Raw genomic sequence first — 17,915 nt, 5'->3', positions numbered from 1 at the left:
AGGAGGGGGGACCCATGTAAACAATAGAGCTGTGAGTTGATGTCCACACAAACAGACAGACAGACACTGGGATGTGCATCTTAGGACTCTACTTTTAATCTAAAGTGTTTCAGTGCTTTTCAATACTTCATTTGGAAAAAGGAAACAATACAAAAAGGAGCAATATAAAAGCAATAATTTCGTATATAAAAATGTACACAAAATTCCACTGCAATACCAACTGGAAAATGATTTAAAGTCCTACTCCAATTCCTGCACCCCTCTCTGGCACGTCCCTCATATTTTCTTCACTCCATAGCCCTCTGTCTCACTCCTCAGTTAGCTATGACTGAAGGGTTCACATTCACAATCACTTGGACAACAAAGTCCTTCTGGATCTTGGCGTCTTGCAGACGGGTCTTGTCAGTCAGGAGCTTCCCGGAGAAGAACCACCTCTGGCGGGTCACGTCAATTTCTTCCTGTTCTTCCAATTGTTTCTTTAGCTCAGCGATGGAGTCGGCCAAGCTGGCTGTCAGACGCACATCCTTTCCTGAGAAAACCACAAGGCATAAATAGAGTTGACACAGATTTCAGAACAAGCTGCGAGACACTGAAAAGCTATGAATTATACATCAGTCTCCAGCCTAGATGAGACAAGATGCGATGAAATGTCATATGCCTGGGGAAAGCTGCATAACATGTCGTTCTTTAGATTTAAATGTCATACTATATATATTATAGGTCACACTGGGTGTTTCTTACCTGATGACAATCGCACCCGCAGCTGGAACTCTTGTCTGCACGGAGGGGGTTGAGCTTGTTTTTGTGTGGATTCGGAAACTTTACTCTCACTGGACGTTTCGCTGATGAGGTTGACAGGCGGGGCTAAAGTGTAGGCTGGGAGCTGGTAGCGGTTGCCCAGTTCATCATAACTCTCTGTGAGAGAGCCTGCAGAGGGAGAAATGACCTACATGAACAAACAGGTTTCCAAAAACCTCTCTATCAGTAACAGCAACTAACTTTAACCCTGATACATAAACCCCTTCTCTACTCCCAATCACGGAAGTATGCTCTGTCAACACTCGGCATAGATAAATATGCACGAACAGAGTGTTTCTTCCACCTAACTCTGTCATGGCTTTCTGTGCACCAATCCATTCACAGCGGTCACGCAGCACTGCGACTATTATGTAACTACAACAGCAGTAATCTCTGAAGAACTGATGCATGGGATTCTGCAAACTGTCCTTTGACATTTTGAGAATTATTACAGTGAGTTATGCATTTGTGCTGGAAGTTCCAGGACATTTACAGCTTACAAAAGCTAAATGAAGCACATTTCCATATCTGAGAGGGCATGTGTGTGTGTGTGTGTGTGTGTCTGTGTGCCTGTGGGCGGTTTCATACCGTGTGGCAGAGTAATGCAGGCTCCATCCACTATAGCCTGTGCTAGCTCCAGGTCATTGCACTCTGCAGCCAGGGCTGCTGCTCTGAGTGCGTCCCAGATCTCTTTCCGTCCATCAAAGGCCGGAGCCGTATCCCAAAACTCATCCCTCTTACTCCTCAGCTGGCCGTCCGTCATCGGGTACTCACTCTTCCACTTTGGACGCTCCTTCTTGAGGGGCTCATTGCGTCCTGAAAGAAAAAAGAAGGCAGTGTTCAATCTGATCTAAGAACTGATCCAAGGACTTTAACCCAATATAATCAGGGCTATGCTCTGCTCAACAACTCAAGCTTCTTTTTTTTTAAAAAGGTGCCAGGAACCAAGTTTGCAGTTAATTTCTCCTAATGACATAATGGCCGCAGCTGAGGTAAAAGGGATTATAGGACAGTAAAACCAAGTATCAGGTAGTGAAGCTCTGAGAAACCTGCTTACTATGTAGATGGTTGCCAGATTGGCTCAGTTCAAATGGCTGAGCTCTTTACTATTACCTCAGGCACGAGTGACTGTCAAGAAATATTATTGCGTAATTCAAGTGTGTTACTAATATATTGCCCTAAGCAGAGATATGAATTCAAAATAAATCAAAAAACTTTTAAGTTTTAAATGATCTACCTCTTTGAGCAAACATTTCCCAATATAATGTTATAAGCTAGAATGTATGAAAGATATATTAGAGAAGCTAAATGCTGTGATATTCAACACCATTTCATTTCCTATATCAGCTAAGTAAAGACAAGTACTGCTATGCACGCAACTGCTCTTTGTCAGACCTCAACAGCAAATAAAGTGAGTAATTTTATACTGCAGGTGTTTCCACGCTGACATTTATCCACTGCACCAGCATACCAAGAAAGTCCATTTGATTCACAGAGGGAGGAAAATCAAAGTGATTATTTATAGTGTTGTGGATTACTGCAGTGGCTAGTGACACATCCATGTGCACTGACATGCACTCGCCAGTGGATTATAGGCAGTAATCAGTTTCCACATAACAGGATTTATCTGCTCCGATCCCGTATGGCATTGGTTGGAGAGATGAGCACCCTTTGGCCAATGAAAGCCAGCAAAAACACTCAGGGACTAATACAAGTCTAAAAACAACAACACAACAACACAAAGCTGCTACAAATCAATGATCATATGATCATCACTGTCACAATATATATACTTATATTTGATGCAAAATGTTTCATAACAAGAATAAATGTCTGCATCTGTTTAGTAAGTTGGGCATGAAGTGCCATTCCAATACAATATGCCCTGATTTAAATGATTTTCTATTCCATTAACAACGCAGGCCACCATTTATTGATCACCTTTAGAGATGAGACGATGGCCTGAGTTTCAGGTTGCCAGTTTGGATGAATTTTATAGTTGACATTTTATGCATTAGTAATAAAAGTTTTAATATCAAATCAACTTTTTCACATTTTCAAAGCCATAATTACAATATAGCAGAAAATTATACTCTATATTCCTCTGATCCAGTGTCTGTGACATTATTACGTTGGTGAAAAGTCTATTGTTTTTCTACTTGTCTTTTAGGGGTTTTAGTCGTCAACTACTTTTGTCTACTTTTGTTATTGTGGACAAAGTTGCAAGGGAGTGCATTAACATGCCAGCCAAACAAATGCAAACATTAGGTCGGAATCCTAACAAGCAACCTGACTGACAGAGGCGGGATGGTATGCTGAGATAATTGCAAGTTGCTTCGATCTGTTGTGATGACAAATGAATTCAGGAAGTATGCACGGAACAGCTACAGACAAAAAATGATCAAGCCTGAGTATCCGGAAACACATTCAGAGACAATACGAGCATGTTACACACTGAAGAAAACGTGCTTGATTAGAGTCCTGGTTGTACATACTGTAACATAACATTACTGTGGGTACCTTTTTGGTTTGGTTTTGTGCTTACTAGAATGAGGCGGACTAATTTATATGCATTCTGTAAGAAGAATGTTTGATCCACCTCATTGCTGTAGTAAGTCAGTGACTGTTTGTGTACATTGGAGTGTGAGTGTAGAGAGAGATCCGTTTTGACAGCGTGTCCTCAGCTGTAAGTCTAGCTACTTGGAACCTAAGCTTAGCAATTTCAAAAGAAGTCAGTGGATCAAGTTTTTTTCCTCGAGCTGAAGCATTTCTGATGGATGGAAAAACTACCTACTAAAAATCTACCAAAATGCTGCACCATTTTTATACACTATCTTAATGACTACTACTAGTTGTAATAGTCATAGTATTTCAGTGTTCAGCATAGTGCATATAACCAAATACACATAATACTGGAAAATACATTAACTTAGAAACATCTAAGAGGCAGCAATGTGGATGTTGTCACTTATATTGTTATGATCTCTTTCTGTTTGTTTTTGGTGTATTTTTAGCCACTTTCCATCTCATTGTTTTTCATTTGCTCTGTTTCATTTACAGTATACACTGTCTGTTACAGAAATGCACAAGAAAATCCAATAACAACAGCATCAACAGCACAGACAATCTTGAACTCAACGTACAACAAAACCCTCTGAGGCAAATTATAGCACAACACAGTGAACCGCACAAATGTGAAATCAGAAAACATGAAAGCAGTTCTTTCATCCTGCACAAAAAATCCATACTTACTTTTCAGCAAAATCCTGAAGGGTGTGTTTGGAGCGTGATAGTAGTTGTATTCCCTGGAGTTTGGTACTCCCATTGTTGTTCTTTCTCTGAGGTTTGATGTGGGTCAGTTTAAAGTCCGCATTAATGAGCTACAGACACCGACCCTGAGGAGGAGGATAGCTGTGTCCAACCAGCTTGTTGCAAGTGACGAGTCAACCACCTGATCTAGTTCCACCACCACGAAGAGTCGGAGCTCAGTTAACCGTCGTGACACTTCCCCAGTTGCTTAAAAGTGACCACAGACTCTCCACTTTTATCCCTTCTAATAACAAACACTTCACAACCCCAAAATACCACAGGATCAGTTCATGGAAAGAGGTTCAATATTTGGGGAGAGTGCGTTGAGTGTCCTAGCCAGAAGGTGGCTTCTTTACACAACAGGCCTAATCCTATCAGCTCTATTTAGGGACAGGATAGAAATACCCAAACGCAACATGCTAAACCTATTAACAGACAATAAACCCCTGTCAGACTATTACAGTCTGGCTGAAGGAGAAGCTACTGTACTTATGTGAACTGCCACCAACAGGTGTTCTTCACGAAAGCCCTGCTGTTTATATGACTACACTCAAACCTGTCTCTTAGATGCTGCATCTCTACAACTAATAGTCAGGCAGTTCATCACAGAGGCCTTTTGTGTTTGCATCAAAAGAAGAAGGTCTGAGTCTATGAACATGATCCGAGAGGTCACGTCTATCTTTGCAGGTAACTTATCTCTGTCTGCATGTAAACATGTTTTGCAGCAGTTCTGCAAATTATGCACCAAGTAGGTCAAACTCTGATATGAAAAGTCTCTGTGCAGGCCCCCCCGGGCTGCTGCTCAATACATAATGCATGACAATTCAGCCTAGTGCACAGTCGCTTTTTCCGCAAGGAATGGATTGACCAGTGTTTATATAAAACACACTGGCCTCAGCACAGATTAGACACATAACTAAGCCATGAGGCCTGAAACATTTAACACCTGAGACTGTAAGCTGTCAGACTGAGAAAGATGTCTGCAACAGGGGTGTATATATATAATATAGTGAAAATGGTTGTGTTAGACTGCTTCTGACAGTGTGTCCTGATATAATTACATGTCTGATGTATCAGAGGATGTGTGCTGTGTAACACTTGCATTTTAATGCATCGCCACAGAAGCAGTTTCCCCTCAGCCATAATAAAATAATAATCTAATTTAATGTAACAATGCTAGGCTTTTTAGGACATTTGTGAGCTCTCTTAAGCACAGACCCCAAATTGTAACAGCACCGGTTTCTGGTTTAAGGACACCATCTCGTATGCTTAAAGCCCTTTTGTCTGTGCAGCTGTTTCTAAAGCATTCACAAAAATATATGAGCTTATTTCAGCTACCGAGAGTCTGCAGTCCAGTGTGTTCTAGCTTCTTACCTCCACGTTTTTTGCTCCTTGTCGAGCTTCGGGCACTCCCTTGTCCATCCATCCTACTCCTCCCCACACAGCCTCCCATCACTGTCCCTACATCCCACACCAAGGAGAAGAAATCATCAGTCTACCTCCATATTTGCCACATATTGAAGTATAAAAGCTTTCAAATGCATATGTGACACAAACGGTTAATGATGATGTAAAAAATTAACTGCCTTATATGAAACGCATCATCAGGGAATAATGACAGCTCAGCACTCCTTGTTCCTGTGAGGTCAGACGAGCTGCGATGTTTACGTCACGTGTACTGCAACCTGACGGGGACACGCGCCTGTACCTCATGCCACCGTTGCTCTGATCTTCCATTCACATATTAGAAAATGTGTTTATGCACTATCGCAACTTATGTTATCTGTTAGTAATTTAAAATATGTACTTTATTTTTTTTTTTATCAGTTACGGGCCTTTTGCTATATCGGAATTTAAAATAAAACAGCAATGATTCATTTTGCCTACCGGAAATCCAGTCTGCTAAATTATGCATTCGTCTGCAGTTTGCTTGCCACATCCGAACTCGCTTCCAAGTGAAGTTCTCACTGGGTGCTGACGCTACGATCGGCTGAAGACGCGAGTCAGCAGGCTGACGGACACAAACTGGGAGCAGTGTGTCCACGCAGGGCTGGCGGGCTGGAGACCAGTCTGACCCTGCAGAGGAAATCTCAACAGCTTCCCCAAAAATACTGCGATCAATATCCGTAAGTTATTCCCCCCGAATCATAAAGCATGGAGCTCACCCGCACAATCCGTTTGGACTGATGTAGAATTAAATCCTTCTCAGCACTGCACGCATGCGCATCTTAGATCAATTCTTCTATCCTACGTTAAGTTCATCAGAATGAGACCGGAAACTGATAAGTCACCCCTCCAGAATAATAGTACCGATTGAAAATAATTAACCAATTCAGTTTGCCATCAAGCAGAATTTTAAAATAATATAACACAGTCTATAAGATACATTTTAAAAAACAAAGCTCTAAAATAAATGTGAGGGGTTGTTGTGCAATACATGTTCGCATTCCACAGCAAGGCTTTTTATTCTGAAATGTAAAGCGGAAGTTGTTTTTATAATAGGTTTTTAAAAAAAGGTTAACGCAAGCGTTAATTGAAGTGTTCTCTCACTCCAGAGCCAAAGCTGCATTTTAGCCTTTTTAAAATAAAATCTGGCATTTGAGATAAAACACACACCTGGAGTTTTATTCATGTAACTGTTGTTCAAGTAGATACAATGTGTAATGTTCCAGTAGATTATGTTTGTATATAACCTCAACAAAACTATCTAAATCCATCTTGGATTATGTTGTGTCTCAATCTGGGTACAAATTAATCCCATCCAATTTAATCTTGGCACAAAAATTCAGTTAACTCTAAATAGCCTATCCATTGATAGGCCCTCTTGCCTATATAGTATATGCAGGTGAGGGTAAAACAGAAAAACCCAACAACATAAAAAGCTTCAGGTGCCTGATAAGGAGGCGGGTGACCCTTTGCATTAAGAATAACCTGTCTTCCACAGAGAGTTGTTACACTGAAGTCCTGAAGTGTGTGTGGTGGAGTACTTGACTATTCCTCATGAAGCCAAGCATCCAAATGTCTGAGGGTTGATATAAGAAAATGTACTTTCAGTAAAGATGAGGAAAAGTCACTCTGTAGCCAATTGAATGTGCTCAACTTGATCCTGGCCTTCATGAAAAGAGTGTGATGCCCGTGTGTGTGTGTGTGTGTGTGTGTGTGTGTGTAAGGTTGTTACCGTCTTAGAATAAGAGCACATAATGAAGGTATGGCCATATTTGCACCATACAGCCATTATAAATCTATGCCAAGCATTCACCTCAGCACGTCACTCTGCTGAGGAATGGCTGCCCATGCAAGCACGACCACATTTAGCAGTTGGTAACAGAAATTGTGAAAATGAAAAAAAGTGGAGTGTAACACACCAGCATACTGAAGTACCAACAGGAGAGGAAGTGGTTAAAAATAAATGAATAGTATTCAGTTTGAATTTTACTATTGAAATACTGTTGTTCCCTAATTATTGGAATTAAAGATGACCGCTAATATAATTGATATAAAATAACTTCAAAAACAGCAGGATTCTCAATTAGGATCAATTATACTTATCCTCCCAACATGCTGAACAGTTTCTGACCAAACATGACATGTTGAACACTGACATCTGCTGGAAAATTGAATATTGACAGGTCTGTGCGTGTGTGTGTGCGTGTGTGTAGTCTGTTTCAGACAGAGTGGGAGAGTGTGACGAGCAGTGGCAGGGTGAAACAGGCTGAAATCTGTTATCGTCCCTTAATCTCTTCTCTCTTTATCAGGCAGTCAAGATCATATGTCTTTGGAATAGCTTCATGCCAGCAAGATTTTGCTCAAATTGGAGGGAAAACATTCATATCTCCTCTTGCTCATTTGCTTTTATTTTTGTGCATCTCCACTACTGTAGCTGCTTGTTTCTGATGTAATATATTCACATGAATGTGCAGATCAAATCTGGTATGCATCTAAATTAATCCTCCAGTGCCAGCGGCATGTCTCTGGGTCTGTCTGCGTAAGCAACACTGTGACATAACACTGGAGCTGGAGTTTCTCTGCTCTGTGTTGTAAAGTGATTCTGGGGCAAAAAACTGAATACCATCACTGATTATTTAGGCATAGGTGCCTACCTCAAAATCACCAGAGTGAATATTTATACTTTTAAAAGAGAGTTTGGCGTACAAAAATGCATTCTGTCTATCTATCTATCTATCTATCTATCTATCTATCTATCTATCTATCTGTCTAATAACAGTGAATGTGCACCTTTAATAGCTGAATACTCACTCATGAATACTCACTTATAAATACTTTATAAAGATTTATTAACTCAACAGGTACAAAATACAGATAAATAACACATTATCATGGTACTGCAGTTTGCCTTGAAAGTTCATTTGAAATGACAATATTGGACTAGAGTGTGCACTTGGAACAGGGGGTGGAGGTGTTGGGAGGACCCATTATGTCCCAAACGCTTAGTGTTTTTTTCCTTTCTTTTTTTAGTTTTTTAAAATAAAAACCTGCTTGGGAATTATTTTAAAGGTACTTCAGCACAATAATATGTCAGTCAGTACACATGGCTTATAAATCTCATCTTATCTTATCAAACTCATCGCTAGTTCAATGCTCAGAGTCAAGTAAGACCAGTTTGTAAAACTCAGTAGAGAACAAACCATCCATGACACAGTGCCGTTTCAGTGGGGGAAAATGTAGACCATCTAACCATGAGCAATGCCACAGCAAGTTTTTGAGGTATTGGAGGTTGAAATGATCCCATTTCTTCAGCTGTATGGAGCCACCATGCAAGGATCCTTTAAGCCAACCAGATCAAATGACCAGAGCGGGTTGGACCCAGCAAAGACTGCTGAAATTACGCTACAAATAGAGTCTGTCATACAGGTATTAAGTCCTTTTTAACTGGGAAGAGGTCCCAGGTCAAACCATCTCCATGTGGGGCGTGTCCAGAGGGAAGGAGAACGCGTGTCACCCAGTGACTAGACACAACAGATAAAGAGATAAAGAAAAACAGGTTACAGGAAAAAGTCCAAGGCAGCATTTGCCATAGATGATGCATGGGTGCCTTATCAGGAAATAGTTTCAAACACCAGAGAGACAAACCTTCTCTTCTCCACGCCAAAGAAGACTTTCCAGTTATTCAGCCTGCCATAATTGAAAGGGTTTCTGTACACCTGGCAAAGCAAAAGGAGCGATTAAAACCTATAAAAGGTCACTGCCCTTTAAACCAAAAGAACATGTTTCTTTTAATGGTGTGTGGCTCATCATAAAAAATCTCCCACAATAATAATACAATAATTCACAACCTGAATTCTTTTAACATCACGGTTCTCACCTTTCCTCGTTTTGCCATTCTCTTTGTTTCTTTGCTGTTAATGTGTCTTTCTATGCTGGTCTCTCCTCTGGATATGAGAACTGCATGCCAAAGAGTGAGAGCTCCCAGAGCCACTCCCACTGTGCTAAAACAACAAAACAAAACACATTTTATCTAATCCACTGCCAAGATAATAAGAAACAACCACCATGTCCCAATTCGATACTACATACTGACAGTTAACAGCATTTCATTTAATACACCGTGTTGTTGATATGAAACAAATCAATGTACTTCACTGTTTTGCATTAACAGGAGGTGATAGAAGATGTGTGAATCAAATTGCAAACTTGGAATGGACTTGGGGAAAAGTGGCTGGCATAGTCCTACGAATAGCAACATAAAATGCATTTTTTACCTGGTAAGCACCCACATGTAGATGACACTCTTATGAATCATCTTATCCTTAAAGGTGTACGGAGGTGCAGGTGTCTGATAGTTGGTCTTGACAAAAATAAAAAGAGCTCATGTTACTAACAGATAGATGAAAACACAGAAGCTTAATAATGTTATTGTGTGTGCATTTTTGGACTGTACCTGGCCAGGGGGGAGAAGCCCTATAAGAAGTCCCATCCCTGTTACTGGTACCCCTGGCTTGTCCATGTCCAAATGCTTAAAGCGCTAATGGAACAGCCCGCATAGACAAACCCGAGTGTTAAAGACAGAAACAAGGCAGTGTCAGTAAGAACAGTTAAGCCCCCAGAGAAAGACACCAGACATGGAGGAAAAGTAACAGACACAAAAACACAGAGCATGCCAGCAACAGCAGTCCAACAGTGTGATATAAGTCTGGGCTTCTCACCTCAATAGCACTGTATGCATCTAGGAAAAGGTTTCTGCCACTGATGCTACAGTAGACACAGCCCAAGGTCATGAAGAGGCAGAAGGAGAAGAAGTAACGTTGGTTTAAGTGGCCCACGCAGTTATTCAACCAGGCTGAGGTGCTGACATTAAGGAAAACCAACCATCTCTTCATAGTCACATTATGTGATTTCTGATACTACAAAAACATATTTGAAATGTTAGCACAAAGGATACGACAATGATGGTCCATTTTCAGAATGCACCTGCAAAGGAAAAATATTCAGTCTGGTGCATTTTTAGACAACTCTGCAAGGTTTGTCCTTGCTAAACATGAGGCTATGGTACCCAACAGCCGGCTGTCTTACTAATCAGGCCTGCTTCCTGTAAGTCTATTATATTCACTAAGCAGTCTATGACCAAGAATTTATTTAGCAAGGACAGCCCCTTTGCTAACCTTCATTACCGGTGTTCGGATTTGGGAAGTTTTTTGACCCCAAACAGCTTTGGTGGTCAAAAAAACATATATGGTCCCAATTAAATAGGCAGCAAAATACCTGATACTCCAAAGACAAGCCACTCATCAATTAAGGAAATAAAGAAGAGAAGAGAAGCGACACCGACTCACCTGTTACAGATACCACAGTGGTGTGTTCTTGCTGGTTTGGGCATGATGCATTTTTTGCAGACTGCCACAAATGGACTGTCATTCTTTTCCTGATTGAAAGATAACATTTTTGTTGCATTACTAAATGTAAGTTTCATTCAAGCCAAGATGAGTAAAGCTATTTGTGTAGAAAAAAACAGAAAAGTGTGGTTGATTTCTTACTGTAGGAGGGTACCCAGGAGAAGTCTTGGTGGCCTTGTAGTAATGGAAAACAATCATGACGAGGTTCCAGTGTCCATAACAAACATGCCAAGCAACCCATGGAGGGGAGTACGTGTTGAGGATCAGAGGCAGTAGGACCACATAGGCTATCACCAAGATGGAGCTGGTCAGTATCACCACCAGACAAACAAACACCTGTCAGACAAAGACAGGGGACACCCATAGAGAGCCTTCTTCAGAGAAAAACTTCAAACCTCCCTGTAACTAATGAAAGCACACAGACAAACACACACTCACCGTGCCAAACCAGCGGGTGACATAATCCACAGTCCAAAACACTGGTTCAAAGACTGAGTCGAAAACCACATCCGAGTCTGTGAGGGAGTTAAAGTAAAGTGACTGCACCAGCAAACTCATGTAAGCCCATATTTCCCTAATCCACAAAGGCAGTCTGTTCCTTCCTCTCTTGGTGCACAACCGTAACCGCATGCAGCGCAGCGGGTGGAGCACTGAGCTGGGACACCACCGCATCCTGCATCTGTAATATGCACACACCTTTGAAGAAAACAAAGACACAATAAACTCTCACAGTTAAAACTGCAAAGTTAAAACTAATGTAGTCCCGTTTTGATAAATTGTAACACTAATAGCATGTATAATACATCCACCTACAACAAAAACGTCATTTCAATTAACAATCCAATGTTTCATTATCACATAGCCTGCTAAATATTTTCACGATTAATAAATTCATTGTTTGGTCTTTAAAATGTAGGAAAATAGTGAAAAATGTCAATTGTAATTTCCTAAAGCCCAAAAAACTGCTTGTTTTGTTTGACCAACAATCTCAAACCCCAAAGATCCTTGGAAATGGGAAGCTGTAAACAGACAAGGTTTGGTAAATGACTAAAACACTGAATCGATTATCAGAATTGTTGCCAATTAATTGGTCTGTTGATCGACTAATCATTTCAGCTCTAATCCGGTGTACAACATCAAAACTTACCAAACGCGGAATTTGGGAGCCAGTCAACTTGGATTTTTTGTGTCTATAACGCGCCGCATCAGTCTGTGTCAACTGACACTTCAGCATCTGCTGGTGAATAAAACAGACTGTGCAGTGTATGTGTGACTGGCTGTTTGTAACATATGATCACAGTCGAGTAATGCACTAAAATCTTGCGTTGCTGCATTCCAGAGAGGGTGTAGTCTGGGCGGAGGTTTTGCAGCTACCTGGTGAGAGGGCAGTGGTCAACAGTGGAGCTGACTTTTTGTCACCTGCAGCATTCAGCTTCACACATCAGGTAAGGTTACCCAAAGACCATTACAGGGCAGTTAGCTAAGCTGCCGCACCAGGAGAGCCCAAACAGTTCATTTATCCATAAAGGACATGGCTGTGAAGAGTCTCACAGAATCCTAACGCCACCAAATCCCTTTTGTTTGGATGTCATTCAGTGTTTTCCTGTTCAGATATCCGACGCTGTGCTGCGATCTGATATTTACTAACATTTCAGACTTATCTTAGGGAATACTCACTGTTCTATGAAGGCAAGAAAACTGCCGAAATTATCCCTCCCGTCGACATTTTCAAGAGGAAGGCAAAAACGGGATTATTGCCACATATTAGCGGAGGAGAGCAGGATCAGGGACCTTCTGTGACAATTATGCCGTTAACAGATCTGAATCCTGATCCGGAATTACTGCGCATGCGCTACACTGCCGGCGCAAGGCATCATGGTAGTCTGAGTCAGGAATTAAGTACAATATCTCAGACACGGTTGGTTTCTCCAGAAATGTACATGTATGTGCCTACATTTCATATGTTATATGGCTCTGAACCTAATCTCACGTAGACAGACTTGTAATGACCACCTTACGTCATTAATTGAAAGGTAACAAGCTGGAGGTCGGTCACTGTCATTTTGGGAATTCTGGGATTTGCAGTTCGTACACGCAGCGGTTCTGCTAAGCTACACTTGCACGCCAGTTTGCTCGCCATGTGGAGAGTCTAGTGAACGGGGACCCCTGCTTTCCAACCTGAAGCTAGCTGTGTGCGGTGTTGTCAGTCATCATGTCATTTTGTTTTAACTTCGATGTTCCAGCACAAACAACAAACCCGGAAGACGCGGATGGAAATGAATTGCAAAAGGGAAAGAAAGGCAATGCTGCTAAATCTGTGAGTAGGACAACTAATAATGTGTTGTAGGTGCAGTTAATCACAGTACTCAAAGCTGTCATAGTGGTGTCAGGTTGTAGTTTCCTCACAAGGGATTTGTGCCAATCGACCTGCTGGCATGAGTAGGTCCATCATACCCGTTCGATCTCAACTTCACACCTGTAAAGTTTCGTGACTGCATCTTGCACGGTTGTGACTCTACCGCGTTGACAAAATCTGTCCACAGACAGACACACAGACATATGAACAATCGGCAAAGGACTCAAAACCACTTCTGTGGTAGTTCCTTTTACAGTAGGTGTCTCCAGGACCACATTTTGCCGTGATGACACACAGACTCGCATGGTGAAAACAATGCCACACGCGGCTGGTAAATATGCAATGGCTTGTATGATTCTATGAGTGCTGAGGGCAGTGAGGGGAAGAAGTGGACCCTCGGTAAGGCACTGGGCTAAGTTAGCTTAGACCTGTCTTTTATTGTAATAATAACTTTATTACTGCACAACATCAACATAGCATTCATATCTATAGCAATGCAAAAGATCCTAGGAGAACAAGTGCAAATGAAAGTTCACTCATAAAATCTTAAGGCAAGGTCCACTTACTAAGGTACTTCATTGTCTTTATCACTTATTAATTTAAACTTAGATTCAACGGGCTAATAACCATGTTTATTAAACAGACAAAAAATGTAACCGAGATGACAAAAAACTCTCAAAAAAGAGAAACTGATACATGATCTGATACAACTTCTGGACTGGCTGGTGTGTAGGTGAAAACACCCTTAAGTTCCTCAACTTGTTAATAAAATCAGTTTAGGAGGATTCCAGTTTTTCAATTTACATGAATAAATGTGGTATTTACCAATAAAAATGACGAATAATTTACACACACTGCGCATATATGCAGATCATTTGATTGAGTCATTTCCACTGTAAGAGCGATTCCATCACAATTAACAATGAAGATTTATCTGTCAGGTGTGCATATGCTAGAGAGTGTTGGTTGACAATCTCTTTGGTGAGTGGAGATCATACAAGTTCATACTGATAGTAGTCTGTAGTTGTTCTGAGGCGTGCAAAATAATTCGCCAGGCATCTTCATCTAAACTGTCGTGCTCTGATGGGTGTGACTACATGAATCGTTTGACCAAGCCATCCACACATGACAGCGTTTCAGTCACACAGTGAATCACATGGCTGATTTGTAACAGTCTCATGTCTAAGTTCATCAGCCAGTCTTTCAGTCATTATTAGTAGAGCACATTTTAAAGAGGTAAGAGCAATAAATAACTAATAAATACATATAGAATCAGAACAAAACAAGGTCTTTAACATCATTGTAAACCAGTTAACATTCAGTCAGACACAGCACTGTTCTTACACGTTAGCTGTGTTTTCACATCCAGGAGGTTTCTATATAATAAAAGTGTGTCTGCTTCATATGACCTCATAACATTCATTTCATCAGCAGATGGCTCGTGAGCCATGTTAACCGAAACTTTTAACCCATTTTCAGTGTATCTATCAAAGCCTCAAAAAGCCTTTCAACATCACCACTAGTTGTATTGGTTAGTAAGAATTAAATGTAAGTTAAGGAAGTAAAGTAAGAGTAAGTTAGTAGATGTTGTTGTATGTTAAGTGACAACTTTAATATATGACTTTAATTGTTTTAGTAAAATATGAATAGTGTTAATTTTGTTTTTTTCCAAAACACTGACAGCACACAACGCAACGTGCGTATGACATCCCCAATTCGTGGGAAATTCCTATGAATACCCAAAAGCACCATGATCATTTAGACCTGACAACTTCCACACTGCCATATGTGCCTCAAGCTATGATATTGTCAACTTGAAACACATGTAGCTCCCTTGTTGCACAGTCATTTGCCACAGAGCCATGTGACACATACGTAGCTGAGGGAACACATTTGTTCTCTAACCATACACACTGCTTTGTATTTTCCAGATGGAGGATAAAATCAAACCAACAGAGCCAGTAAAAGAGGCAAAAGAGCACCTTCTACTGTCTGACCCACAGCTCCTCCTTATGGATGCTGTCACTGAAACGGTTACCATAGGAACTCTTCCTCCTCTTCACTTCCTCAACGAGACAGTTTTTGAAAAGACGGCCTCGGAGAGAGAAGACGGAGAGAAAATTCTTTCTCGCACTGCCGAGCAGAGGTCTGATCTCATCTCTGGCGTGTATGAGGGAGGGCTGAAGGTGTGGGAGTGCACTTACGACCTTCTGGAGCTGATTGAGAGAGACGGAGAGACCTTTGGGGGGAAGGCAGTTTTGGATTTGGGCTGCGGTGCGGGGCTGTTGGGGATATTGGTTCTGAAGAGAGGAGCCAGGCAGGCCCACTTCCAAGACTATAACAGTACAGTGATTGAACAGCTCACAGTGCCAAATGTAATGCTAAACTGCCCAGAGGATGACGAAGTAGAGAGTGAAGATGATGAAGAAGGGAGGGGCAAGGGAAAAATGCAGGAGGAAGATGGTTGTAAAAAGAAGGTGAAAGAGAAAGAGGATAAAGATGGCAACCCACCACCTAAGAAAAGAGCCATAGACCAATCCCAGCACCCATTACTAGCCAAGTGTCGCTTTTTCTCTGGTGACTGGAGCACATTTCTTGCTTTGGTTGAAAAGGAGGACCCACAACCCAAATATGACATTATATTCACCTCAGAGACCATCTACAACACTGCATACTACCCTGCGCTACATGAGACCCTCCACAAACTGCTGGCCCCAGGTGGACTGGTCTACCTCGCCACCAAATCCCACTACTTTGGTGTAGGTGGTGGACTGCACCTGTTCAAGACGTTTGTGGAGCAGAGGGGTGTTTTCTCTTTGGATCACCTGTGGGATGGGGAAGAAGGACTTCAGAGACATGTAGTAGTCTTACGTTTTAAAATGGTAAAGGACACTTGAATGAGTAAACAGTCCTGGATTTAATATGCAGCTTTATTCATGTAATAACCATCAGGGACTCTTGTGCTCTATTACTGCACAGTTTAATGCAAATAAAATGTCAGGATTTCTTTTTAATCCTCCATGTGAAGTTGTATGTTAGAGCAACGGTGGTAAAACAAGGAAAAGCTGTAAAATATATAAAATATGCTGTCTTATCTCCTGTTTGCTCTTTGGTTACCTATACCTTCTTTCACTTCCTATATAGACATTTGAATATGTCTGCCAGTAAGGGAAGTGCAGTTGAAAGGGGCTGTTACAGGTCTTTAGATGCATGGGGAGGAAAGAAAGGAAATGGGCTCAGTGACCTTTTGTGAGTGATTTCCCCAGTGTTCAAACAGCAGCATGAAAGCCAGGCTTGTTTCTGAAGTCCAGCGCAAAATGTCAATTGCAACTTATCCCACCAGCCCAAGGATGTAGTTTGAAAGTGGAGTCTAGAGTCACTGCACATCAATGGTGGGTCTCTATGGGGTCTCTGTACCTCTTCTATTCTAGTAATGGCTCCTTTTGATTGTGTCGGATTTTACCTTCAGTTAAAGTCACTGCATAATCCTGTGTGTGCTCCATTGCAAAACAGTCATGACACATTATAGTGAGTATATACATCCAGGAAATATGTGCAAATGCGCATCCAAGTACAAGAAGGGAACTATGCTGTAATCTTTCCAACAGCATGTGGAATCCCCTCTTTGTCCAGATCAAGGAAATCCATCTGACAGGGCTTATTCTCTGAGGAAGTATAAATGTAGTGCAAACTAGTTTCTCGTATATGAAGTGACGAGGTAAAGAGGATGAGGAAATCCAAGGGTTTTTACAGGGTCACTGAGCAATGAAACTGAACATTACTGTCCGCTGCCTTGTTTAGAAACTGTGGCTTCACCCTTCTGACCCGAGTCCTGTCCTGTTCTTCTGATTTAACACAATCGGTATCACATCCCCGTCATGTTTGACTATCACCAGAGAGCAAACAAAGTTATTTTTGGAAGGCTGTGTTGTTGAATCAGACCTCACCTGAATAAATGACTCCAGCTACGCAAATATTCACATGAATCGATCTCATCCTAAACATGCCCATGACGCAAGTAATAATCATTGACCTGCTGATAAATAATATTTAGCAAAGATAACTAAGATAAGAACACTTTTCTAGGAAACATAATGTCACCAGCTCAAACATGATGGTGCATTTCAACACCCACAGTGTGTGGCCAGAATTTCCAGTTACTTATTATGTAAATATACTGTAGTGTTAGACACAATTTCACTCTCGTACAAAACACCAAACACGGTTTCTGTTTGCATATGCCCGGCCAGCAAACTTCCAGTGTGTCAGCTTCGTCATCGTCTCTCATCTCGACAGCTGTTCATGGCCTGTGGGGGAATTCCTGGTTCCTCGAGTAGACGCAGCCTTTCCCCTGCTTACTTTATGGGAACAGGGGGTAGGGCCAGTCAGATGGTTTTCCTCAGAAACTATTATGTGTTGATTCACTGTGAGGGGGCGTGCTGTTCACTCCCACTGTTTCCTTCTTACTGGGAAGTGACTGTCAGGCTTACCGAACGGAGGGAGTGTATGAGAAACAGATAGAGAGGAGGAGGGAGGGAGACTGATGGGTGATGTGAAAGGTGGTGGTATTTAAGGTTCTTTGCTCTGAATGTCAGACAGTA

At 41.4% G+C, this 17,915-nt stretch overlaps 3 protein-coding genes across 4 annotated transcripts; 1 reads left to right on the top strand and 2 right to left on the bottom strand.

The window, feature by feature from the left end:
• Positions 1-314: 314 nt before the first annotated feature.
• On the bottom strand, positions 315-6,046 carry ubtd1a (ubiquitin domain containing 1a). The gene is made up of 5 exons (XM_070916382.1): positions 5,995-6,046; positions 5,482-5,568; positions 1,387-1,614; positions 742-927; positions 315-529 (listed from the first exon to the last, which is right to left on the bottom strand). The coding sequence occupies exons 1-5, from the start codon at positions 6,044-6,046 to the stop codon at positions 315-317; spliced, it is 768 nt and encodes a 255-aa protein (XP_070772483.1).
• A 2,366-nt stretch (positions 6,047-8,412) lies between these two features.
• Positions 8,413-12,283, bottom strand: zdhhc16a (zinc finger DHHC-type palmitoyltransferase 16a). 2 transcript variants are annotated; one of them, XM_070915886.1, is made up of 11 exons: positions 12,106-12,283; positions 11,397-11,654; positions 11,100-11,294; positions 10,899-10,987; positions 10,508-10,536; positions 10,272-10,405; positions 10,007-10,090; positions 9,828-9,913; positions 9,431-9,554; positions 9,199-9,269; positions 8,413-9,074 (listed from the first exon to the last, which is right to left on the bottom strand). In XM_070915886.1, exons 1-11 carry the CDS (start codon positions 12,190-12,192, stop codon positions 8,972-8,974), a joined length of 1,260 nt encoding a protein of 419 aa, XP_070771987.1. In that variant the 5' UTR covers positions 12,193-12,283; the 3' UTR covers positions 8,413-8,971. The 2 variants fall into 2 exon arrangements, with proteins under 2 accessions (XP_070771987.1, XP_070771988.1); XM_070915887.1 differs by lacking the exon at positions 10,007-10,090.
• An 887-nt stretch (positions 12,284-13,170) lies between these two features.
• On the top strand, positions 13,171-16,328 carry mettl18 (methyltransferase 18, RPL3 N3-histidine). Its single transcript, XM_070916599.1, has 2 exons — positions 13,171-13,275; positions 15,246-16,328. Exons 1-2 carry the CDS (start codon positions 13,171-13,173, stop codon positions 16,209-16,211), a joined length of 1,071 nt encoding a protein of 356 aa, XP_070772700.1. The 3' UTR covers positions 16,212-16,328.
• The last annotated feature ends 1,587 nt before the right edge of the window (positions 16,329-17,915 follow it).

Source organism: Enoplosus armatus, chromosome 12 (genome assembly GCF_043641665.1).
Source record: "Enoplosus armatus isolate fEnoArm2 chromosome 12, fEnoArm2.hap1, whole genome shotgun sequence".
NCBI classification, from domain to species: Eukaryota; Metazoa; Chordata; class Actinopteri; order Centrarchiformes; family Enoplosidae; genus Enoplosus; species Enoplosus armatus.
Note: the sequence above shows the minus strand (reverse complement) of the source record. Positions and strands in the feature narration are given on the sequence as shown.

Excerpts from the sequence above, each read along its gene's own strand:
- ubtd1a (XM_070916382.1), bottom strand. The coding sequence starts at position 6,046 with ATGTGGCAAGCAAACTGCAGACGAATGCATAATTTAGCAGACTGGATT. Across the intron at positions 1,615-5,481 it reads AAGGAGCAAAAAACGTGGAG|GACGCAATGAGCCCCTCAAG; the intron begins GTAAGAAGCTAG and ends TTTTTCTTTCAG. Across the intron at positions 928-1,386 it reads CTGCATTACTCTGCCACACG|GCTCTCTCACAGAGAGTTAT; the intron begins GTATGAAACCGC and ends CTCCCTCTGCAG.
- zdhhc16a (XM_070915886.1), bottom strand. The coding sequence starts at position 12,192 with ATGCTGAAGTGTCAGTTGACACAGACTGATGCGGCGCGTTATAGACAC. Across the intron at positions 10,406-10,507 it reads GAAAATGGACCATCATTGTC|CCTGGTTGAATAACTGCGTG; the intron begins GTATCCTTTGTG and ends TCAGCACCTCAG. Across the intron at positions 10,091-10,271 it reads ATGCATACAGTGCTATTGAG|CGCTTTAAGCATTTGGACAT; the intron begins GTGAGAAGCCCA and ends CTGTTCCATTAG.
- mettl18 (XM_070916599.1), top strand. The coding sequence starts at position 13,171 with ATGTCATTTTGTTTTAACTTCGATGTTCCAGCACAAACAACAAACCCG. Across the intron at positions 13,276-15,245 it reads AAGGCAATGCTGCTAAATCT|ATGGAGGATAAAATCAAACC; the intron begins GTGAGTAGGACA and ends TGTATTTTCCAG.